The sequence below is a fragment of the Lepus europaeus genome, chromosome 18 (genome assembly GCF_033115175.1).
Source record: "Lepus europaeus isolate LE1 chromosome 18, mLepTim1.pri, whole genome shotgun sequence".
Classification (NCBI taxonomy): domain Eukaryota; kingdom Metazoa; phylum Chordata; class Mammalia; order Lagomorpha; family Leporidae; genus Lepus; species Lepus europaeus.
The window spans coordinates 55,619,131-55,645,778 of record NC_084844.1 but is presented as its reverse complement, the minus strand read 5'-3'; the positions used below and the strand labels follow the sequence as shown (position 1 = coordinate 55,645,778).

The 26,648-nt window shown below is 39.6% G+C and overlaps 1 protein-coding gene across 2 annotated transcripts in view; it reads right to left on the bottom strand.

Annotated features, from left to right (window-relative positions):
- Positions 1–26,648, bottom strand: part of MAP2K4 (mitogen-activated protein kinase kinase 4) — a 120,642-nt gene that overhangs the window by 28,978 nt on the left and 65,016 nt on the right. For both annotated transcript variants that reach the window (XM_062216498.1, XM_062216499.1), the window contains 3 exons: positions 21,089–21,208; positions 6,512–6,631; positions 3,015–3,066 (listed from right to left, as the gene is read on the bottom strand). In XM_062216498.1, coding sequence (XP_062072482.1) covers positions 3,015–3,066; positions 6,512–6,631; positions 21,089–21,208 — 292 coding nt within the window. The remainder of the gene's footprint in view (positions 1–3,014; positions 3,067–6,511; positions 6,632–21,088; positions 21,209–26,648) is intronic.

The following is a 26,648-nucleotide window of genomic DNA, read 5'->3' as shown; positions in this document are numbered from 1 at the left end:
CTAGTATTGTGCATAGCAAAAGTCATTTCACTAGCAACATCTTTAAAATCTAGAAAATATGAATGGAGGTTGATTTTTTATCTTACCATCTTCAAATTTGTAAAGCATAAATAAATAAAAATATGGTTTTTCTCTAATGAAAGTTAGAAAAAGAATTTCTGCATGCTAAATATCAAAAATATTTCACAATAAAATTAGCCAATCTAAAATGTTTTCTTTGTTTTATAAAGAGGCTTATATTCATTTACTTGGTTCAAAAATCATTATATAACAATCAAAATATAGGCTGAGTATCACTGATCTGAAATGTGTGGCACAAAAAGTGTTTTTTTCAGTTTGGAATACTGGCATACTTCACCAGTTAAAGAAACTTTTAGTTTCAAATTTTATAGCATTTCAGATTTTCAGATCAGGCATGCTCAATCTATAGGAATGGATTTATCCTGTCACAGTACACACTAAGTTAATTTATAAGAAACGTCAAAAGCTATACAACTAACATGAAGTATACAAATTATAAATCCACAATTCCATTAAAGTAGAGGAGCCTTATCTAACTTATGAAGTATCTCATACAGTACATCTAAAAGACCATGAGCTTTGAGATCAGAGATGTTAAGGATCAATATCTGAGTGTGAAATTTACAATGTGATCTGAGCAAGCTCTTGAACTCCTCTTAGCAATCATGATTGCATCATCTACAAAATGGAAATAATTCCTAGTTCACAGGGGTGTAGAAACTGAAACATTTAGTGCAGTATCTGAACATTATTCATAACAATCAGTGCAGCTACTTGATTATTTCTCACAAGGAAATTCTTTTAGATTTTGTATTGTGTCATCCTTTTTCTTCCAACCAATCTTTTCTTGGACTTGTCCTTGAGAAACAGATTCCCAGAGTATGTGTGCTCTCCATGAAATAGGAAAAAGTCAAATGCCTTCCTCACTGACAACTCATTATACTATGTGCCAACTGACTGGTCAATTTTCTCCCCTTCTTCAAAAATTCTCTATCCCTATTCTCAATCCTTCTACCCATTTCATGTCAGTGTCATTGTCAAAGCTCAGTGAACATAAACTAAGGATACAGAGTATAACTCACAAGGTGACTCACAAAAACAAAGTCCAGAAAAGAACTATTACCATCACGGACACAACTGCCTGCCTACCAAACCTAACCATCAATCCTTTCCAATGGAACCTGAAGCTGGCTGAAGTATCTGTGTCCTCTGCATGGCTCTATCACACATCCAAGACCTGGCTTCTCCATGTGTTAAGACTTGTCAGGATAGTCTCATGTTCCCTGAGGCTATAAGGGCATGAGGCAATTCTGGTGAATGAGACAAGAAAAAAAACATTAGATCTAAGTAGGAAAAATTCCCATGCTCCTAAGACAGCCACACAGAAAGACATCTCTTTGTCAGGAGGTTGTCATATGTCATGGCTAGATATGACAAAGGGAACTGCTGCCGTCCTTACTACCCTCAGGATGGAGTCAACACATGAAGGAGGGCATTAGATCTCTAATCATAGTGCCCTTCCAGCAACCCTATCTTTAGACTTATGAAAGACAATAAACTTCCTTAAGTTTAAGCCAGATAGGATTTTCTGCTATTTGGGATCAAACGTATTCTCACTACAGCAAAAAAGCTAACCGACCCTAATTGATTTAAAAAAAAAAAAAAAGGCTAGGAACTCATCATTTTATTTATCAAGAGGAAAACCAAAGCTACATTTGGAGACGAGTTATTTCATTCAGCTACTCTCTAGGCAATGTCTCAGTGCTTTGCTAAGATCATTCAGTTTTGTCAAATGTGCTACAGGTGGTTCTCTCATAATTACAGAACAACTCTTTAGCTGTTTAGGAGGGAATAAATCAAAACAAGAACAAGATGAACTACAACATGAACAAATAATTTTATTTGGGTGCCTGGTGCTACATGATTTTAGATCAAAAGACAAAATAAGAGGGCTGTTTACTATTTATTACAAGCTTTAAAACAGGCAAAATTAAACAAAATATTCTGATGTTCAGGGTTAACAAATTTCTGTGGTCCAGCATCAACCCCAAAGTAAAAGCACATAAATAAATGCCCAATTATTAGTTTCTCAAACCACCAGAAACGTTATTTCCTAGAACTAAAAATGTTCCATTTCTCTGAATTTGCTCTTGCATTCATCCTTTAACTGTCTTGCTGACTCACATCCGGCCAGGTATTAGCTTAGGTTTGTCCATTACAAACTGACTGAGGGTAGTGACTCTGTGTGCTGCTTCTACGTCTTGCATAGTAATAAACAGAGAAAGAATTTAATCTAGTTGCCAAATTAAATTCAGGATTCCCATGGGGTTAATGCTGCTTTTTTAAGTTTGGTCTTCCACTACATCACTACTTCTACTATGTTTAAATCTGAATCTGGGTCTAATAAGGCCAAGATTGCTGTTATCATAAATAACAGAGAAATTTCCCTTTACAATACTAATGAAGAGACCTTTCTTAATCGACAGAAAGATCCTCTAAAGTGAAGAAGAAACGCTTGATAGAGCAGCATCCCTTTGAAATGCTCAGGGTCCTACCCCTCAGATTGTTGTTGGATGTTCACAGGACCACCAGAGTACCTCACTTCTATGCAAAGAAACACTAATTATCAGCCAGATGAATCATTATTACCCCTCATTATTACCCCTCAGATTGTTGTTGGATGTTCACAGGACCACCAGAGTACCTCACTTCTATGCAAAGAAACACTAATTATCAGCCAGATGAATCATTATTTTCAACTACAAGTAAAAACAACCTGCAGCAAAATCTACTTCAAATTCTAAGGCCAGCATACTTATAGACTGAAATGATACAGCTCAAATAAAAGAATAATAAAGCTTTAGATTATGTATTTTTTTGCTAAACATAAATGTCAGGAAAGCTTATACAGTGGCACTATAATTTTCAGTATTACTTTTTACCAAGAAAGGGAAAAAAGTGATTTTCTAATCTACAAAAAACAATCTACCCACCTCTGTGAATGATTTTCAAGTTTTCTTTTAAGTGGTTTAGTGCTTTCACAGTCTAGAGAGAAAAAAAAAAATGGGAGGCGGGATAAACAACTTGTTTCTTGTTCATCAAACAGCACAATAGTTTATCATAGGCATATTTCATGCAGTAGTCCTCCATATACTTCTTAAAGGTCATACTTCAATATCGAGTTCATCATTTTTATGTTAAAAGGAGATGCTGATTGATAACCTTAGACCTGCAAACTTAGTTGTTTCTACATTCTTTTCAAGAATACAGATAGTACAAGAAAGATCCATGGGCTGGTCTCATTGTCAATAGTAATTAATAAGTTTTCCCAAATTCTCAGTTCCTTATAATCTTCACCCTTCTTGGGTGAAATATGCAAAGTAAGTGTATTTCTTCTCAACTACTGTGGCAATTTATCCAGAATTTTCCCTGTTTGATCACAGCCCATTATCAGAAAATCATAGGTTTCTTAAGAAGGGAGGGAAAAGAGACTTGAATCAAAATTTCCATAACCTCAGACGAAAAGAGAACAGGACAACAATGTGCTACAGAAAAGTCAAGTTCTCCTGTCATCATGCTGCCAGGCAGTAGGAATGTGGAGCACATAAACTTGTCATGTTTCAACAACTGTGCTTCTGGGTTTACTGGCTTATTAATTAGCAAAAGACTTAACCTAAGCAATTTTAAGTGTTATGCTTAATATTATCAGGTGATAACCAAGTCTAGAAACACAAGCAAAATATATAAGAAATAATTTTTAGTGTATATATTACATATACTGCAATATATAAAAATTTTATCTATGTTTTTGCAATTTCATGATCATCCTGCTATGCAGTGGTTAAGATGAGGGGTCAAGAATTAGACCGCCTAGGCTTAAAACAGTTACCACTTCTAACTGTATAAACTGTAAAGCAAATTAATTACATCACCTCTCTGCCTCATATTTATCATCTGTAATAGCTGGCTTATATTACTGACCACAGAGGATTGCTATGAAGACTAAATGCTCTAACACCTTAATAAATATTCAACAAATATTCCAAACCATTATTGCATTGTAATTATAATGAATAGTAAAAAGTTCCAAGTTAATATTGGTTTTATATTCTGGAGAGAGATGGCTAACCTGATCAATGTAAAATTTCATTTACCATCTGAATAATAAAATGGTTTCTAGTCTAACTTCTTTATATGAAATTCCAACAGGGGCTGGCACTGTGCGAAGCCGGTAAAGCTGCCGCCTGCAGTGCCAGTATCCTACATGGGTGCAGGTTCGAGTCCCAGCTGCTCCACTTCTGATCCAGCTTTCTGCTATGGCCTGAGATAGAAGGAGAAGATGGCCCAAGTCCTTGGGCCCCTGCACCCACTTGGGAAACCTGAAGAAACTCCTGGCTTCAGATTGGTACAGCTCCGGACATTGCAGCCATTTGGGGAGTGAACCAGTAGATGGAAGACCTCTCTCTCTCTCTCTGCCTCTCCTCTCTATGTGTAACTCTGACTTTCAAATAAATAAACCTTTAAAAAAAAAATTTTTGGACAGGCAAAGATAGACAGTGAGAGAGAAAGACAGAGAGAAAGGTCTTCCTTCTGTTGGTTCACCCCCAAAATGGCCACTACGGCTGGCGCGCCGATCTGAAGCCAGGAGCCAGATGCTTCCTCCTGGTCTCCCATGCAGGTGCAGGGTCCAAGCACTTGGGCCATCCTCCACTGCCTTCCCGGGCCACAGCAGAGAGCTGGACTGGAAGAGAAGCAACCGGGACAGAACCTGGCACCCCGACCGGGACTAGAACCCGGGGTGCCGGCACCGCAGGCGGAGGATTAGCCTAGTGAGCCGTGGCGCCAGCCTAAAAAAAAAGATTTCTAAAAAAAAAAAAGAAAAGAAATCTGTTTAATGAAACATTTAAACTTAATCACTGATTTGGAAAAGTAACTTTTTTTTTTATTCTGAATGCCCACACTTATGGTGTTTTCACTATGCCATGGTACCTTGTCAGACATATTATCTACCTTTCCATTCATTCCAGCACAGAGATGTGGGGTGCCAAGAGTTACTTGCAGAGTAAGTCTTGTGCACTATTATCTTTAATTGATTTCTTTTAAAGGGAGAGAGACTGAAAGAGAGAGAGAGACAGTAGAGAACAGAGGGAGCTCCCAGTCAGTGGTTCACTCCCAAAATGGCTCAATAGCCAGGACTGACTGAGGCCAAGGCAGAAGCCAATCTCAGTCTCCCACATGGGTGGCAGGAAGCCAACCATCTGAGCTGTCATCTGCCACTCCCCTGGGTCTGCATTCACAGGAAGCTGGAATCGGGTGTAGAGCCAGGACCTGAACAAAGGCTCTATGACTGGAAGGGGAGGGTGCAGGCAAGGACGAAAGGAATCTAATGCAACCCAAAAATTATTTTACAACTTCCTACTTGATTTCGTTTACAACTTATCAAACGTGGGTGTGTCATTAGCTCAGATTCCCAGGGGTTTCTAAGAATCCTACTAATTTTGCACTATTAAAATTAATTACTGGGGGTTAATGTTGTGGCACTGCAGGTTATATAGTAGCTTGCGAAGCCGGCAGCCCGTATCAGAATGCCAGTATGAGTTCCAGCTACTCTGCTTCCAATCCAGCTCCCTGCTAATGCATCTGGGAAGGCAACAGATGATGGTCCAAGCACTTGGGCCCCTGTCACCCTTATAGGAGACCAGGATGGAGTTCCTGCTTCTTAGCTTCACCTGGCCCTGCGCTAGCTGTTGAGGACATTTGGGGGGTGAATCAGCAATTGGAAGGTCTGTCTCTCCCTCTCTCTCTGATGCTCTGCTTTTCAATTAATTAATTAATCTTTAAAGTAAAAAATCACTTTCTCCTTTTGGGAAAAAAACTGTAATATTTGTCAACTAAAATATTCAAAGAAAGAAAATGATCATAAATTCATTTTCAGACTACAAATACACATGCAACCAAGTGCCTCTTTCCTGTCTTGATGATACTCTGGTAAGAGTAACTTAGCCAAATCAGTAGCAGAACTGGTCTTTGTAATTGCTAGTGAACATGTTAAATAGTCTGGATGAATAAGCCACATCTTGGGCCACAGGGAAGAGTCTGCCTCAGACTTTCAAGGTGGCTGCTACAACTGGGATTAATTATGGATACAGGTGGTAATACAACCTACCCAAAAACAGTGAATGCAACAAGGAGACATGAAGAGAATATTCTTCTTTCTAGTCTTATTTACAGCACAGTCTGTTAAGGCTCACTGAGATCCGAATGAAAAGAACACTGTATTTATCCAGACCTTATTTTGGAAAGTATTCTTATGACCTGTTGTGTTAATTACCCCTCAGAAGTAATTTTGTCTCTTGTCCCGCAAATGATTGTCCATGAAAGTCAGTAGAACTCTGTGAAGGACATTCAGATAATAAGGTGCATTCAAAACCCCAGCAGCAGCTTTATATAATTATATCTACAATGAACAACTTGAAAACAAGGTACTTACTGCTAAAGTGATTTTGCCTAAAATTTCTTCTGGAATAACATCATCTAATACACTATATACATATTTGTAAAACTTATCAAACGAGGTAGACATGAGTTCCATGCAGATCCAACAGTCACCCTACAAAATAAAAATAGCTGTGATTTTTATATATCTCAATATAATATTGGGAGTAAAACCTTGCCTTTGTTGAAACACAATTAAAGAAGAAGCAAACTTATTCATTTTTATTTTTAATCTTGAAGTAGTCATAATTTTTAGTTCCTTATTAAAGTCCTAAGCAGAATATTCTACTCAGGTTTAGTAGTTAAAGCCAATTTTCTCCATTCTTAATTGTATCGATACAGATAGTCTTACATAGAAAAATTCTAAGCTTATAAAAACTTCAGATTTTGCTATAATTGAAAATAAAATTAGGAAATACATAGAAAATCATTTCTTTTCACTAACACAGAAAATGCATGATAGTAACCTTGAATGACTATACAAACTTCTTAAAAGAACACACAGGAAAGAAATGCCCAAAGCAAACCCAATGCCTCAAGACTGCTCAGATGCCACCTCTCCACGAGGTCTACTCTAGGTGACATAAAGGGTAAGTCACCCTCCCCACATTCCTGTCCTCTGCTCACGCAGTGCGGCCCTGCCATCTGCTAACCCTGAATCTGATGTACTCACTTATTATGTTTCTCATAGACCTTCCCTACTGCAACGCAACTTCTACCATGTCAGGGGCCCAGTGACTATTTCTTATGTAAATGGATGCTGGCCATAAATAAACAGTATCATTCAAACACTGTTGCAGCAGTATAGACAGTTATAAACCAGTCTGAAAGCCATTTGACAATAAAACAAAAGAAAATACTCAGTAGTCTCCCCTTATCTGCAGTTTCACTTTGAGGTTTCAGCTATCTACAGTCAACCTAGTCCAAAAATATTAAGTAGGAAATTCCAGAAATAAACAATATGCTTTAAATTGAATGCTGTTCTGATGCATGCCACGTCATGAAATCTCCTGCCACCTTATCCACCCCACCGTGAAAGGGATCACCTTGTTTGTCCTGCATAGCCATAGTTATGCTAGCTGCTGTTAGTCACTTAGTAGCTGTCTCAGTTATCAGATCAACTGCAGAGGCAATGAGTGCTTGTGTTCCAACAACTTGATAACGGCCTCAAGAGTACTATGATTATCATGTTTTATGACTACTGTTAATGTCTTACTGTGTCTAATTTATAAATTAAATTTGACCATAAATATGTATGCACAGGGGAAAAATATATAGGATTCAGAACTAACTACCTTCAAGCATTCACTCGGGGTCTTTGAAACATACTGTCCATAGATAAAGTTAACACTTCTATAAACGTGCTGTACTATTTGACAGAATCATCTCATGATTGGAAATGCAATTTAAATACTGGGAGAGTGTATACCTGCTAATCTTCATTCCTTCATGCATGATCCAGACTGGTAAAATAATAGTTAGTACCCATTAAGATAAAAATGGTTTATCCAGAACACCACCACCAATTAGTAATAAAAGGCAGGAAAAGAATCCAACAACTTACAGAAGTATGCAGAGAGAGCACACACTGTGATAGTGACGTAAGTAAGAGAATCCTTACAATAGGACCACTGACTAGAATACTGATGTAGCTCCCCAGCTACATGAAATATGTTTATATAAAATATTTCTGACACGGTGAACTTTCACTTATATTTTCTTTAAGTCTATCTTCTTTCTCTATGTCTTATTCTTTAGAGTGCTCTTGGAGAATAGCTCTCACAGAAGATTGAATTACACCCCTACCCAAAACATGCTTGTATTTTTTAATAAGAAACCATCTCAATAAAACATAATACATTTAAATAACCTACTTAGAAAAACAGGTGGAAGGAACTTAACCTCAACAATATACTAGAATGGAAAGATTACTGACATCAAGAATGTGCAAGACCTGACCTATCATCCAAGCTCTCCTACTTTTATAAACTTGGGCTCCTTTGCTTTCTCATCTATGAAATGAGACTACTCTGCCTCCTCCATGGCCTGAGACAAACGTTAAATGAGTTAATAAATGTGAAGCATAAAATAATATGCCTGGCAGGTGTCAAAAACTACAGTTACAAAACTGAAGGGAAAATGGATAGAAAAATAAGCTAACAAAAAAGAAAGACATAGGAGCAAAGAGAATAAAGTTAAGAAGTCAACTGAGCACTGAGATGAGAAGGGGAGATAGAAAGGAGCAATTAGCTCCAGAGAGGGAAGCCTTTGTGGTTTCTAAGGCACTTAATTTATTTATTTGACAGGTAGAGTTACAGACAGAGAGAGAGAGAGACAGAAAGGTCTTCCTTCCATTGATTCACTCCCCAAATGGCTGCTACGGCCGGCGCTGTGCCTATCAGAAGCCAGGAGCCAGGTGCTCCCTCCTGGTCTCCCAGGCGGGTGCAGGGGCCCAAGTACTTGGGCCATCCTCCACTGCACTCCCTGGCCGTAGCAGAGAGCTGGACTGGAAGAAGAGTAACCGGAACTAGAACCCAGTGCCCATATGGGATGCTGGCGCCGCAGGCGGAGGATTAACCTAGTGCACCACAGCGCTGGCCCCAGCCCAGCATAAACTTTTTTAATCTCTCTGGCGGTTCCTTTTGGCCATAACTGAAAACAGACAATAGCAGTGAACTGTACTTTTCATAAAATGGAATGATCTGGGCTGCATAAAAAGCAGCAATGGCAACACTAGTTTCATGTTCAAGCAATGGAGATGAACATATGCTTGAAATATAAGAGAGGAAAATATTGAATGTGGATTTACTTAAAAAGAAAGGTACAGGATGACAAAAAACTGGACTACCTAAAGACAATGATCCAAAAAAAGCTAATACCGGCCGGCGCCATGGCTCACTAGGCTAATCCTCTGCCTTGTGGCGCCAGCACACCAGGTTCTAGTCCCGGTCAGGGCGCCGGATTCTGTCCTGGTTGCCCCTCTTCCAGACCAGCTCTCTGCTGTGGCCAGGGAGTGCAGTGGAGGATGGCCCAAGTGCTTGGGCCCTGCACCCCATGGGAGACCAGGATAAGCACCTGGCTCCTGCCATCGGATCAGCGTGGTGCGCCAGCCGCAGCGCACCAGCCGCAGCGGCCATTGGAGGGTGAACCAACGGCAAAGGAAGACCTTTCTCTCTGTCTCTCTCTCTCTCACTATCCACTCTGCCTGTCAAAAAATTTAAAAAAAAAAAAAAAAAAAAAAAAGCTAATACCAGATACACCAATATCCAGTTAGAAAATAGAATGTTTAAAAAGATTGATATAATAGATATAAAACCAAGAGGAAGCTAGGAATATACCTAACTAAATAAGCAGACTCTATGAAAACAAATACAAATGTTAACAAAGGAATAACAAACACCTAAGCAATGACAAGGCAGCCCATATTTATGAGTATGAAGACAAGATCATGAAGATGCCAAATTCTCCCATTAATCTAAGAATTCAATTAAATTCTAATCAAAAGTTTCATGGATCTGGACCTGGCTAAGCTGATTCTAAAATTTACATAGAAAAGTAAAGCAAAGAATAGTCAAGACAATTTTAAAGAAGAGGGGCCGACCCACTGGGCTTTTATAAAGCTACCACAATTAAAAGACCAAGAACCGCAATGGGGCAGATTCAAAGCGTCCATGCACACACACAAACTGATATATGATAGAGGTAGTAAAGCAATTAGCAGCAAGAGCATGGGTTAATAAGTGAATGCTGCCAGGAACACTGGACTTCCATACAGAAAACAAAATTAAGTTAGATTTTCACCTCAAATAACTCACAAATATAAATACAAAACACACACGAAGATTTTTTGGAAGGCAAGTTTAAACCTTTTTTTGTAAATAGGAGTTCTTCATGACTTCAAGGTAGGAAAATATTTCTTTCCAAAAATAAATATCACCAAACCACAAAGAATAAAGCCTATTAGATTTAATTCCATTATAATAAATACTTATGTATAATAAAAGACTTAACAAAAGGTTAAAAATAAGACAAAAACAATTATCTGGATGTAAAGAAACAAAAGGTTACTCTGAATAATCAAGTCCATGGAAAATTAATTAGAAAGATAATACAATAGCAAAGGAATATGAATAGGCAAATCATAGAAAGGAAAACCTGTTTAAAACACATACAAACTTCTATACCTTGCCATTAGTCAGGGAAATGCATTTGAAAAGTGAGATACATTTTAAAGCCATCTGACTGTCCCAATGAAACACTAAACAACAGCAAATGTTAGCAGAGATCAGGAAAAACAAAACCTGTGAGGGTCAATGCTTTATGGCCTATCAAATATTTCTCCTTTCTAATGTACAATGTATCTAGCTTAACACTATGTTTTCCAGTCTAATGTAGAAAGGGCAGCCAATGAGGTATCAATCTAAAACAATTGGCTAATGATTCCAGGACAGTCTCTTCCATTCTTCCTTGCTTTCTTCCTTAATGTATAAAGCTGCATGTCAACTTCAACCATGAGGTAATCTTCACAGAGGAAACACTAACAATCTGTTTCGATAACTAAATTTAATTCTTGATATAGGCACTGTCATTCATTACACAGAAATAAGTCAGTACAAACACTGTGGAGAGAAATATGACACTATCCACTCAAATTGAAGGTAGTCATATTACTTAAACTACCATCTACATTTACAGGGACATACCCTAAAGAATCTGTAACTTAATTGAAGGTGCTAAAGAGACATGCAAAAGGGTATTCATTTTTCTACTATTGATAACTGCGAAAAATTAGAAATCACCTACATTAGGATTATGTTTAGAATATATGGTATATTGGGGACGGCATTGTGGCACGACGAGTTAAGCCGCAGTCTGAAATGCTGGCATCCCACATGGGCACCAGTTCAACTGCCGGCTGCTCCACTTCCAATGCAGCTCCCTGCTAACCTGTCTGGGAAAGCAGCAGAAGATAGCCTGAGTGCTTAGGCCTCAGTACCCAGACCTGGATAGAGTTCCAGGTCCTGGCTTCAGCCTGGCCCAGTCCTGGCTGCTATAGCCACCTGGGGAGTGAACCAGCAAATGGAAGATCTCTGTCTCTCCCTCTTTGGATCTCCCTCTTTTGTAACTCTCCCTGCTAAATAAAATAAATCTTTAATACACACACACACACACACACATATATTTGCTACATTTGAACATTAGAATACTACATAGCATTTGGAATAAATTAACCCAAACTATATTTTACAGATGTATATTTACAAGGACAAATCTTAAAAAGACATTAAATATATTACGAAAGATGCATATAGGATAATTCCATTTATAAAAATTTTGAAAATCATAAAGTAATTTTATGTTTTAAGTGGGGAGAAATACATGTATGGAAAGCCCAAACAACTGAGTTGCAGGAAACATTTGATTTAAGGTACTAGTTACACCTGTAGAGTAAGAAGAGATTTAGCCGCATTTAAATTGTTTAAATATAGATACAGAGTAATGATGTCAAAACACTAATATATTAAATCCGCGGTCTGGTTATACTGTTATTCTTCCATATTTTTTAATTTGATAAGGAGAAATATAGATAGATATATAGAAAGTGCTCTTGTCTGCTGGTTCACTCCCCAAATGTCCACAACAGCCCACCTGGCTAGGGCCAAAGCTGGGAGCTGGAAACTCAACTCAGGTTTCCCATGTAGGTTGCCACTATCTTTCATGATCTGCATTAACAGAAACCTTGATTCAGGAGCCAGAAGTCACTCTTAAACCTAGATAATCTGAAGTGGGACGCAGGCATCTTCATGGGTTCCTAAATTACTAGGGTAAACACTCCTATAATTTTCCATATATTTAAAATATTGCATAGATTACAAAAGGACTAACTTAAGAAACTAGGAAAAAGTTAACAAGAATAACTAGAAGAGCAATCAGAATGAAAATCCACCTCCCCAACAAAAACAGAAAAATCAAGATAGAAAAGTAATGTAACTGAGAGTTCAGTGAGGTCAATAAAATTGATAAACCTCTATGCAGACTAGTAGAGAAAAAAAAAAGACAAATTATCAGTATCAGGAATGAATAGGAGAGGAGTAAAAGAGAGGTAATATTACCACACATTCTAGGTATTAAAAGAATTTTAAAATGAGTACTATGAATAACTATTCCAATAAATTTGATAATTTAGATGAAAGGAACAAATGTCCTCAAAAAGAAACGAACTACCACAGATCACTCGAAGAAAGAAATAATTTGAATAGAATTCTTTCTTTGAAAGACACTGAATTTATAGTTAAAAATCGTCTCACAAACTCCAAGATCAATTTGGCTTTACTAGTAAATTCCATCAAATATTTACAGAAGAATTAATACCAATATCATACAAAATCTTCCAGAAATTTGAAAAAAAAATTTCCTAACTCTTTCGATGAGATTAGCATTGCACTGATTAAAAAAAAATTCTTAAAAAAAAAAAGGCTAAGTAGCTAAATTTTAACAATTTAGCAAATTGAATCCAATGATATATAAAAGTTACCAAGTGTACTTCCCCCAGAAACACAAGGTTGGTTTAACATTTGAAAACCAATCCATGAAAACACATACACACACACACACACACAAAACTGTAGGAGTCTACAATGTGGCATAGCAGGTGAAGCTGCCACCTGTGATGCCAGCATCCCCTATGAGTGAGTGCTGGTTCAATTCCGGGCTCTCCACTTCAAATCCAGCTGCCAGCTGATGACTAGGAAAACCAGAGGAAGGTGGGCCAAGTGTCTGGGCTCCTGCTACCTACTTGGGAGATTAGAATGAAGCTCCTGGCTCCTGGCTTCATCCTGGAACAGCCCCGGCCATTGCAGCCACCTGGAGAGTGAATCAGTGAATGGCAGACTTTCTCTATGTCTCTTCCCCCCTCCCCCCACCCCCGTAACTCCAAATTTCAAAATAAATATTTCTTGAATAAAAATTCACTGAAAAGTAAAAAATAAAAAACCTCATGAGGAATATAAAACATTTGGAAAATGGATTTTAACAAAAATCTGATATCCCTATCCTGATTTAAAAAACAAAACAAAGGAGGCCAGCGCCATGGCTCACTTGGTTAATCCTCCGCCTGCGGCGCTGGCATCCCATATGGGCACCGGTTCTAGTCCCGGCTGCTCCTCTTCCAGTCCAGCTCTCTATTGTGGCCCAGGGGGCAGTGGAGGATGGCCCAAGTGGTTAGGCCCCTGCACCCGCATGGGAGACCAGGAAGAAGCACCTGGCTGCTGGCTTCGGATCAGCGCAGTTCCAGCCACTGTGGCCATTTGGGTAGTGAACCAACGGTAGGAAGACCTTTCTCTCTGTCTATCTGACTATAACTCTGTCAAATAAATTTTTAAAAAGAGACTAATTCCGTCTAGTCTCTTTAAAAAAAAAAAAAAAAAAAAAAACTTCTCATCAAACTAGGAATACAAAGGAACTTCCAGAATCTGATTAATAGCATCTATGAGGGGCAGGTGCATCTCTAGAAGCTGTGACCTGAAAGGTCAGCCCTGCCCCCTGGCACCCTGTCCCAGGAAGTGCTGCTGCACCCCAGTCACATGGGCCCAGAGACTGGCCTTCCTTCCTCCTTCTGACTGTGAGGGTACATGGCCTCCAGGACTCTGTCCAGGACGGCAGAGCCTTGTGCTCAGCTTCAACTACAAAAGCAGCCCCACCCTGCCTGTCCTGCCTTCCCCATTGTTGCCCAAGTCACAGGGACTCCTTGATAGCCTTGTGCCCAGCCCAGACTCCAAGGTCAGCAGGAGGGCCCCATCTGTAACCTTCCTGGGAAAGACTCATTCCCTCCATGCAGCAGGGTTGGAGCCACCAACCAGACAACTGTGTCAGGTTTCGGTCTCTCAGTATGAGGGTGCCTGCAGAAAACAGTCGCTAAGCCCTGACCGTCTGCCCAGCCATAGTATCCACAGAGTCCCTGGCTCCCCACCTGAACAGGTACTTGGCAGGGACCCAGCAATTTAAGAACCACAGAGGCTTGTTTGACTTCCATGAGTGGAACACAGAGAGGCGGCTGTGACTTTGACCCTCCCCAACATGGGACCCTTATCATGGTGTATGACCTAGAGTTAGGAGCACAGAAGAATGGGGGGACCCTGGGGTACCCCCAGCTGGCTGATCTCACAGAGCCCTCCAGGTATCACTGGGATTCAGGAACATCAGTCTCCTAATGATGTTTGGGTTTTCTTGACTATTTTGCGGTTTTGTTTTCCAATCTGGCTGGCCCTGGGTCTGCTCAAACTCCTGGCTGCTGGGCTCCGGTTCCAACATGAGGGTGACCGACAGTAGCGGTGGTGTTCACTGTTGGCTCAGCAGCCACCATTACAAAGGGATCTGCACAAGGGCAACCACCCCTGTTCCCAGCCATGACCTCCTTTCTTCTCTTGGTTCTGTCCCTCTGTGCGTCCTGCCTTGAACCTACGTGAGATGGGCCACCCCCAATCTCATTCCGAGCTTTTACACCCCAGAAACCACACAGCTTGTGATGGTTCTGTTGGGTGAACATCTGGCTCTCTCTTCCAGCCTTGCCCAGCCCTGACCCCGCAGGCAAAGAGGCCAGGGAACCCATCAGAGATGGGAGACCAAGGTCCCCAGGGCAAGCAAGAACAGAGGGGCTGGGAGATCACTCAAGTGCAGCAGGTGAGGCCAAAAGGATAGTTGGAGGTTAGGGGGAGCACACACTCCTTTGGGCCACAGGCTAGGCAGGACAGGATAGATGGGAGGGTTCCCCAGGCCCTGCTGGCCCTCAGGGTACCTCCCAGGCAAGTCGGCCTTAGCAGCACCAACCCCTATACATAGCTTTGACAGTCAATCTGTAGGCTAACAGTCCTTGTCTGCACTTCTGTTTTGCTGCCATGAAGATACTTTATGTGTAATGTTTATGTATTTTAAAGATTTGTGCCAAGAGTATATTCAATAAAAATCTGAATAGCTTCTTCAAAAAAAAAAAATCTATGAAAAATCTACAACTAATGTAATATTTAAAGGTGAAAGCCTGAATGCCTTCCCATAACATCAGCAAAAAGACAAGGATGTCCACTCTCACCATTCCTATTCAACAACATATTTGAGGTTCGAGCCAGTGTAATGTAGCAAAACAAAAATAGTAAGACACAGGGGCCGGTGCTGTGGTGCAATGGGTAAAGCCACCACCTACAGTGCCAGCATCCCCTATGGACGCTGGTTCAAGACCTGGCTGCTCCACTTCAGATCCCAGTTGTAGCCTGGGAAAACGGTGTTAGATGGCCAAAGTCCTTGGGCCCCTGCATCCGCATGGGAGACCTGGAAGAAGTTCCCGGCTCCTGGCTTCAGATCGATGCAGCTCCGGCCATTACAGCCAGTTGAGGAGTGAACCAGTAGATGAAAGACCTCTCTCTCTCTCTCTGCCTCTCCTTCTCTCTCTCTACATCTCCTTCTCTCTCTAACTCTGAGTTTCAAATAAATAAATAAATAAATAAATCTTTAAAAAATAATAATAAACAGCCAGTGCCGCGGCTCAATAGGCTAATCCTCCACCTGCAGCGCCGGCACCCCAGGTTCTAGTCCCGGTCGGGGAGCCGGATTCTGTCCCGGTTGCCCCTCTTCCAGGCCAGCTCTCTGCTGTGGCCCGGGAGTGCAGTGGAGGATGGCCCAAGTCCTTGGGCCCTGCACCCGCATGGGAGACCAGAGAAGCATCTGGCTCCTGGCTTCGGATCACCGCAGCGGCCATTGGAAGGTGAACCAACGGAAAAAGGAAGACCTTTCTCTCTGTCTCTCTCTCACTGTCCACTCTGTCAAAAAATAAAAAATAAAATAATAATAATAATAATAATAAACATCCAATTAATTAGAAAAAAGAGTATACTCTTTATTCACAGAAAACATGTTCTAAAAAGAAAAATTCTAATAGACTCTGTAAAATATCAATTATTCCCCTTATTTAACCCATAAATTCAACATAATCCCAACCAAAAAGCCTTGCAGTTTCTGTTCTTTATTTTGTGTTGCTGAAGCTGACAAGCTCATCCTAAAATCCATTTGGAGATGGAAACAACCAGAAAGAACCAAACAACCTTTAAAAGAACAAAGCTTAAGGACTAAAACTCTCAGGGCTGACTTTCTATAAAGCTAGAGTGGTCCAAGCAGCAAATAGTGCAGAGACAGAGCAATGAGACAGACCACGTTGTAAGGGAAGAAACCCTTTTATGTATGGACAGCTGACTTCTGAAGAAGATGCAAAGGGTATCTACACGCAAAATCTAATCATCAATATATATCCTTATCACATAAAGAAACTAACTTCGGATGGATGATTATTATAAATACGATACTTAAAACTACAGAACTGCCATTGGGGGGTGGGAGGACAGAAAATCTTGATGACCTGCGGTTAGACAGGACTTCTTTGAAACCACATCAAAAGCAATAAAAGAAAAAAACTGAAAAATTGGGTTATGTCAATATCAAAAACTTTTGCTCTCCAAAGAACACTCTCAACAATAAGAAAAGGTAAGGTATAGACAGGGAAAAATACCTACAAGTCACACTGTGATAATAAGCTGGCATTCAGAATATGTTTTTTAAAAAATTTCCCAAACTGAGTAACAGAAAACCCAACTAAAAAATACGTATTTGGGCCGGCGCCGTGGCTCAACAGGCTAATCCTCCGCCTTGCGGCGCCGGCACACCGGGTTCTAGTCCCGGTCGGGGCACCGATCCTGTCCCGGATGCCCCTCTTTCAGGCCAGCTCTCTGCTGTGGCCAGGGAGTGCAGTGGAGGATGGCCCAAGTGCTTGGGCTCTGCACCCCATGGGAGACCAGGAGAAGCACCTGGCTCCTGCCATCGGAGCAGCGCGGTGCGCCGGCCGCAGCGCGCTACCGCGGCGGCCATTGGAGGGTGAACCAACGGCAAAAGGAAGACCTTTCTCTCTGTCTCTCTCTCACTGTCCACTCTGCCTGTCAAAAAAAAAAAAAAAATACGTATTTGCTGGGGCCAGAATTGTGGCATAACTGGTAAAACTGCTACACCACCATCCCACACGAACACTGGTTCATGTCTCAGCTGTTCTACTTCCAATCCAGCTCCTTGCTAATGGTCTGGGGAAAGCAGAAGATGGCCCGAGTGCTTGGGGTCCTGCCACCCATGTGGGGGTCCCAGATGAAACTCCTGGCTTCAGCCTGGCCCATTCCTGGCCACTGTGGCCATCTAAGGAATGAACCAGCAGGTGGCCGATCTCTCCTTCTGTCTCTCCCTCTAAGTCTGCCTTTCAAATAAATAAATCTTAAATAAGACAGAAACCTAAATAAACAGAAACATCAAAAAAAAAAGATATACAGTTAGCATATAAATACATGAAAAGAAGTTCAACATTGCTAGTCATTAGGAAAATGCAAATCAAAATTACAATGAGATTCCACTACACCTCTGTTTGAATAGCTTAAAATTAAAGACTGTATCAAGTGTTCAAAAACATATGGAAGAAACAGCCCTCATAAGTTACTGTTGGAGATATACAGTGGTATAACTCCCCTGGAAAGCAATTTACCCCTACCAAAATACCCAACCACTCCACTGCTGGGTACTTATCCCAGGGAAATAAAAGCCTATTTCCATACAAAAACTTGTGCAGAAATGCTTATAGCAACTTCATTTACAATAGACAAAAAACTGGGGATTTGGATTCAAATGTCTATCAATAGGCAAACAAGTAAACAAACCGTGGCATATCTGTATAATGGATTATGACAGACTACATTCAGCAGTAAAAATGAATCAACAAACTACTGATACAGCATGAATTGATAATAATTGAGACAAAAAACAAACCAGGAAAGAAAGTACATGCTTATGAATGCACTTATATAAAAACTTCAGGAAACTGAAATTTATCTATAGTGGAAGAAAATGGATCAATGGTTGCCTGAAGGCAGGGACAGCAGAGGACAATGTACATCTGGGGCACAAGCAAACTTGTGAAAGATGGGTACAGTCATTATTTTGATTTTGGTAATAAATCTGTAGGTATGTACACTTGTTTAAGCATATCAAATTATATATTTTAAATATATGCAGCTTATCACACATCAATTCTACCCCCATGGGTGGTATTTATAGCTTACAAGGAGAAACGAAAGAGACAAAAGAGAGGTAGATGTAGGGATAGAAAGGGGAAGGTGATTAAATTTGCTAATATCAGCCAGTGCCGTGGCTTAACAGGCTAATCCTCCACACTGTGGCGCCGGCACACCGGGTTCTAGTCCCGGTTGGGGCGCTGGATTCTATCCTGGTTGCCCCTCTTCCAGGCCAGCTCTCTGCTATGGCCCGGGAAGGCAGTGGAGGATGGCCCAAGTGCTTGGGCCCTGCACCCACATGGGAGACCAGGAGAAGCACCTAGCTCCTGGCTTCGGATCAGTGCGATGAGCCGGCCACAGCGGCCACTGGAGGGTGAACCAACAGCAAAAAGGAAGACCTTTCTCTCTGTCTGTCTCTCTCACTATCCACTCTGCCTGTCAAAAAATAAATAAATAAATAAATAAATTTGCTAATATCACTGCCTTCTTCAATTTGATGAACTTCTAAAATCATATGCTATTCTGAACAATATTTTATGCACTAGAATTAATTTTCCAGCCTCAAAAGATGTTTGAGATAAGAGTTTACTTGCTACTAAATTCTGTAAACTGGTAAACTAAAAGGCACATTTAAATGATTCTAGGTTTCAGTATTGATAAGACAAATATAAAGTAGAAGCTGTTTTGTAGGCTATAGGCTAAGAGTGACTTCTATTATGCAACACTGTCAAGCTCTTCTTTTTTCCTATCTACAAACTCTAAAAATGACTTTCAAAAACTTATGCAACTAAATGTCCTAATAACTTATCCAAATCAAATCCAAGTTGAACTTCAGGGTTTTTATCTTAGTTTAGCCATTCTAGAAATAAGTACAGATGATTAAAGTCCATGACAAAGTTAACACTTCAGTATATATTACTCCCTGCTCTGAATAAAGCTCTAGAGAAGGCTTGATATTATCCAGTGGCAAGATTAATCTCTACATTGTGGCTGCAAGGAAAAGACAAAGAATACCTCAGAAGCTCCAACCCTTTGATTGGTGGCTGACTGAACCACACCAAAATTCTGGGCACACAGGTTGTATAAAATATAAAATGAAATCCCTAGAGAATCTCTCCATCTAAAAGCACTTTCTCCTTCCCAGTGGTAGGAAGGCGAGGTAGAAAGGCCTGAATGCATACTTTTATTTCACTTTTTTTATAAACCTATAATCTTGTGGCTATTATCAGAACTGAAAGTCATGGCACAAAAAAATAAAAAGAGGATGCTTTCATTGATAATTTCAAATGAAAAATGTTTCTCTAAGCCATCATTAAGTCTATTTAATATTTAATATTTGAAACCTTAGTGACTTCAGAAAACACTTCATAAGTCACTCTTGAAAGGTTGGATGATTTGAACAGGATCTGTCTCCCCAAACTCATACAGATGTTTAAACCTCAAAGTCTTCTGTTAATGGTTAATGGATCAATGTTGCTGGTTGACGGATTAAAGGTAGCTGACTTGATCTGATTATGGCATCTGGGTCACTGGGGGCTTGCCTTCAGAAAGCAGTTCCCATGAGAGAATTGGTGATATAAACCAAGTGGGCTTCCTATCTCTCTCTCTCTCTCTCCGTCCCTCCCTCCCTACCTCCCTCCCTCTCTGCTTCCTAGCTTGCCATATTACCTTCCATCTGTCATCCTCCAGCATCACCAGCCCAAGAATGATAATTTTTAAAGAGTATTTGAAATGCTTAACAGTTCAGTTCAAGTCATACTCAATGGACTAAATATCACAATCTTTGCTTCCAGGACTCCAAGAAGTACTTGACCGATTTACAGTTCTATTTTCACCCAGGGCTCTCATTCACTTCCTTTTCAGGTAATGAGATGGCTGGGAATGAGTAAGGGGATTGATGTGATAAGCAGAAGTGATAACCCAAGTTGGGAAACAGAGACCCAAAGAAGAATGATGATCATCAGATAAAGAAATTAGAGTTCTAGTTCCCACACAAAAATCACAATAACAGCAATAGAAAAAAGAATTTTAATGCAATTATGAGTACAAATGAGGATTATAGGTGGAGCCAAATAAATATTAACATTAAATGAAAATACATTTGATAACAGAAATGAGTAAAAGTTAATAAAACAAATAGAAGGATAAGAAAAGGCCAAAGAGAAAATCTAAATTAATAACAGAAATGCTGATATTTAAATATTAAAGCTATTTTTAGGTACTTTTAGAAAACATTTGTACATAAAGAAAAGAAATATGAAATTCACAAATGACAGCAACAAATGCTAAAATATGAGACACCCCCTTAAAAACAATGAGTGGTAGACGTTACTGTACAAATTATCATGACTATCTATAAAAATATTAATAACATCACCAATGTACAGCAGTTAATTGAAGATTAGAATCTAACTCTACCATTCTCTTACGTGTCTCAATTAGATACTCATTCATCAGCTAAGGCCCAAATATTATACTCCTACCTCTCTGAAGAGTGCGCCATAAAACTGAACAATGTATGGGCAATCACTACTCCGCATTACTACATCCAAATCCATAAGAAGTTGCTTTTGTTCTTTTTCATCCACTGTTGACCGAATTCTCTGGAAAAGAATGACAAAAGATGTTAAAAAAGGAAAAAAGAAACAGTTTTAGAAATCTGAAAAAAATTTCTAACACAAGATTGAAAATTACCATGGAAATTTCATAAAAACCAACCAGACACAAAAATTATCATCTGTCCTTATGCTTTATCGGAATGATTTTTATGGCAGGAAGTTTAACAAAATAGCATCTGTGACTTCTTTAAAGAGCACAGAGCTCTTTAACCACAAGCATTCACAAATGATGTGGGGAGTTTTGCAACAAAGTTCTTAGGCAGTGAAAATTAATCCCCACATGCAAATATAAAGAAAATCAGAATAAATGCTAACAGTTTTCATATGGATAATTCATACAAACTTTAAGTCACCATTTAGAATTGTGTGAGATCTAGGCATCCAACCCAAAACAGCCCTCTCAGCTCCCTAGCATCCACACTCATTAGATGGGATGCAGTTCAGAACAACAAAATTTGAGTGCTAGCACAGGGGCAATACACAGACAAAAATTCAGGTTTCCCCAATCCTAAACAGAGACACTCTCTACCTTCAATGCACTTTCCGTATGTTAGAAACAAATTATACCTGACTGTCCAACTCAAGAGTCAGCATGCAGAACAGTATAAACCTGGGGAAGAATGCTAAAACTTAGGAGACAAAGCGCTCTTTTTTCCATTCCTAGGCTGATGAAACCCTCCCCCACACACTGTGTCCCTGGTAAATATCCCTAACCACACTGTACTACAACTCTGCATGTTCCTAAGAAACTGTTGAAAAACATTAGTGCTCCCATCCCCCACCTCCCATCCAGGAAGAATGAAGTACACAGAGGCGATCAGAGGGACAGTTCCCACTTCTCTAGAGAGAGGAAAGAAAATATTAATATGGAATTAACTTTTAATATCACAGCATGCAAGCAACTTCTGTTCTCATCAAAAAAAAAAAAAAGCTCACGATGTCACATCAACACACTGTGCACGATACGTAGCACATACTTACAAGGCAAGTTAGTATGACAAATACATAAGCTGGCATTTTGTCTTCCAAAGACTTTGAGGTATCTGTCCTTGATGCTCTTGAAAGGGATGATGGCAGTCAATTAAATTCTTGAGCCCATTTTACAAAACAGAAGCCAGAGGCACAGAGAAATACAAAAGATGTATTCCATGTGACTTGAGAATAAGTAGTTGTTTAAGGAATAGAAGGAGGTTCTCTCAGTTTCATTTTTTGATACTACATGAGGAATTTCAATATACTCAATACACTCCAAATACAAACAAATTCAATTTTAACCCTTAAAATGTATAGCTTACTAGCTATAGCATTTCATACCAAATAAAATTATCTGAAATCTATCTTATATACACTGATTTTTTTGAAGTGTTCACCCTGAATATCATTGGCCAGATAAACAAAGAAAGAAATAAGAATGGAAAATAGAAATAAGGCTGGTTCTATTAAAGTTAACAAAGTCCACTTAAAAAAAAGTTAAAGCTAACAAAGTTCTTTTCTTCCCCTTTCTACCCCTCCCATTCTCTCACATCTACATTTTCAGAATTTACCACGTAATAATCTTGTTTTTAAATCAACATCAACACAATGTTTGCTCAAAAAGGATATTTTTTAAAAATCAAATAGCCCAGAGATGTAACTTGTGTTTCCTCAAAACATGGTGTTGTACTTTCTGTAAACATTCTAAATACATTTATTCTTGTTTGGAAAACATAACTTTAAAAGTATGGCTATGGGAATACTAGTTCAAGAAGGTGATTATTTTTAAAAAGATCTTATACAAACTTAAAACAGACAAGGAGTTGGAAATTAAAGACATGCAAGAAAGAAAAGCCCAATGACCCCTTTTAAGTTGGGAAACATTTCCACCTCCTAAAGAACTCTCATTTTTAAAAGGTGGGAAAAAATGTAGTTTTCCCCCTATTTTTGCATAAAGATATACTGGCAAATGTGAACATATACACACTTATAAAAGATACCCTCTTTTGCTAGCTAATTTTTTTTTTTCCTAAACTGGCTACATAGTTTTCTAAATTACATTTGTACAAATGTTTATGTCTCAACTCTTGAAATGCATATTACAGTTACTCTCAATAGTTACCTTTTGGGAGCTAATTCCAAAAACCCTGCTGTGAAACAGAAAGGACGCATGCTACTACATAACCCGGAAACCTAACTGAATCCCCACATCTGATTGATATCCAATATTCACACTACCCTGACGGAACTGTTCCTAAGTGGAGTGCAGAAAGTTTCTGGCACAGCTCTAACGTTTGAGATCATCAGCATGGCAGGAAAATCTAGTCATCTATACCATTGCTTAATGTCACTTCCAGCAAGAAATAGACTATGGAGCAGCTGAATGGCCTATTGTTTTTAACACCAAAATGATTGTGCTCCTGGATGCTCTTCAACCGATCAACACCACCTCATGCCCTCCAAGTGTTCTGTCCACGTATCTGGCAACGCGCAGAAGGGTACTTGCTGACATCACATCTGAATTACGTCAAGATATTCTCTAACTCCACATTGGCATATCCAGGGCAGCCCGCTTTTGACACTGACACAATTCTCTAGCTTTATGACCAAATCCTGACAATTTGTTGGTACTCATCAGGGAAGAGGGGTAGTGATTAAAAACTAACATTACTAAGTCTGAAAATTTTTCCAGTAGGTAGGGAACATTGTTATAACGGAAAGGGACTGTGGGAATTAAGAAAACTGGATCCACTGCAGGACCAGGAGTGGGAAGGCCACAGTGAAGACACAAATAGGAAGACAGGTGAAATCAGTGTGTTCTATCAAGGAAAACTAACTGGACTCCTTCTTACTGGGATAAAAGCACGATCCAGGGAAGACTCAAATGTGATAAAGAGGAAAAAAGAAGGCTGACAACACAATGGCTTAAGGAAGAATTATAGAAAAAAAATGAGCAAGGTTCACAATACTTCTTAAGAAGCAGATCACCAAGCAGCATGGTGCTGAGTGATAAATAAATACCCAGCTAATTCTGATAGCGGTCCTTCCCACTCATCCTGATTCACAGTCAAGTCTTTTATCTCCAAGTCAAGGTTCTCAAAGATATCCCAGTTGCTAGACAGAACAGGCATATACCATTTACCAAAGCACCAGGCCCTGCTTTGAAGTGATCTACTCTGTGACTGCCTTGTCCTGACATGACAACCACCGACTCATTCCAGATGAAACCAAACCCAGAGTTTTTCTTGCTACCAAGTGAAGTTATAAGAAAAGGTAAGGCAATGGCAAGCTGTTTCTCCTGAACAACGTGTATGAAGGGGCACTGTGGTTACCTGATTCCATTCTCGGCTGGAGAGAGGGAAAATACACCATCATATATAGACTAAGCAAAGAAAACTGGTAACAAGCCACATACACTCTTGATTAAGAACAGCAGTTCCACAGCACGTGTGACAGATGTCAGTTCTTAGAATCTGAAGATCCCAGGTAAAAAAGGATATGAGTCATCAGCAATCATACCAGTAAATCAAGAATTGAGGAATCCAGAACTAAAGTTAGAATGAGAGCTATAGCAGACAGATTTGAAAGTGGCAACATCCTCAAATAAACTTACAAAAGTGCTACCCGTTCTAACTGATGCTATTTTTGTTTTGTTTTAAAATGGAGAGAATGTATGGGGGAATGAGATGTAGGGAGACAAAATGGGAAAGCTAATGCGGAATCAGGGCTCTTAAGTTCTCACAAGAGGAACTCGCCTCAGGTTTTCACATGGCTCAGCTGAGAGTCCTGAGGGCAGAACAGCAAGAGTCAACAAGACAATCACATCCTTCTGCACACTTCCTCCATGACTGGTTAGAATAAGTTAGAATAAGGTGTGTGAAAGAGAAGACAGTTCTTTCATCAGAAATTAGGGCATGAACAAAATGAAGCAAGGCGATGAATTCAATAAATATAGAGTAAACCAGTGTAGGACTTCAGAGGTTATTCCAGGCACTGACTAAAACAATTTGAAATGGGATAAAATAATGCTAGCTACTAGTATTTTGGCCATTAGCAAGGCAGAGTGTCATTTTCAATTTATCAGTAACTTATCAGTAAAGTATTTACCTTTCAGCAAAGCTGTACAGGATCTGCTGTCGCAATTAGCTAAAGCTTGCAGGTCAGTGCATAAGCACCTACTATCACCTAAGGTTACCACAAGTATTTATATTCCATATTTCACCAAATAACTGCCAAATGTCTTGCCATATTAGTATGATGACTAGAACAACCAATCCCATAACAAGAACCAACTAGAAACTCTCTGTGATGACAGCTGTCTACTTTTTGTCTCTCTGGTAGTGTCTTATCACCTATGCAGAAATCCTATGACTGATACAGAAGCAAACATGTCACATGGGACCTTAGGTAGAACTCATCTCCACAGAAAACTGTGATATAACAAAGGTGTAACAATAGTACAAAAGGCAGATTATTTTCATTAATATAGCTGTACTAATGATATTTTGAAAATGCACTAGTTCCTGCAATCTATAAACACGATACTGCTGTGATGTAATTACAGCCTTGTTCATTAAATGGTCCTTGGGAAAGACCTTCCTAGGGTTAGTGTCTAAATAAAAGTTGAAGCAAAATGTATTGTCAGTTGACAACTGACCTAAGTCAGTGATAAGGAGGATAGAGGCACAAGATCACAGTCAGATCCCAAAATGCCCCCCATTCTGATCCTTACCAAACAAAAATTATGTTACCCTCTCAGAGAAATGGTCACAACTCAGTTCTTACACAAAGCTGGAAACTCCCAGAAATCACTACAGCACCCTGATATGTTAATACCTTCCTCTGGGCTATAGGAAATCTTAGGCATTCCATTTTCCTAATTTGTGAAACAAAGATTCTATATCCCTGATGCATAAATTCATCCTTAGCCTAAAAATGTCACACACAAAAATGCCCATGATACCTCACAATGCATAAAAAATACAAAATATGGGTCCAGCGCTGTGGCGTAGTAGGTAAAGCCTCCTCCTGCAGTGCTAACTTCCCATATGGGCGTCAGTTGGAGACCCAGCTGCTCCACTTCTGATCCAGCTCTCTACTATGGGCTGGGAAAGCCATAGAAGATGGTCTAGGTCCTTAGGCCCCTACCCCCATGTGGGAGACCCAGAAGAAACTCCTGATTTCTGGCTTTGGATCAGCCCAGCTCCAGGCATCGCAGCCATTTGGGGAGTGAATCAGTGGATGGAAGATCTCTTTCTCTCTTTGCCTCTGCCTCTCCCTCTCTATAACTCTGCCTTTCAAATAAATAAATCTTTAAAAAAATATAAAATATGTGGGATATATTTCAAATATTGGTTCAGATGGCTCCTATGCAGAATGAGGTTAAGGTAAGACGGGTTCTTCTCCAAATAACCATATAAGTTCAGATATAGTTCATCACAATTCAGTTATA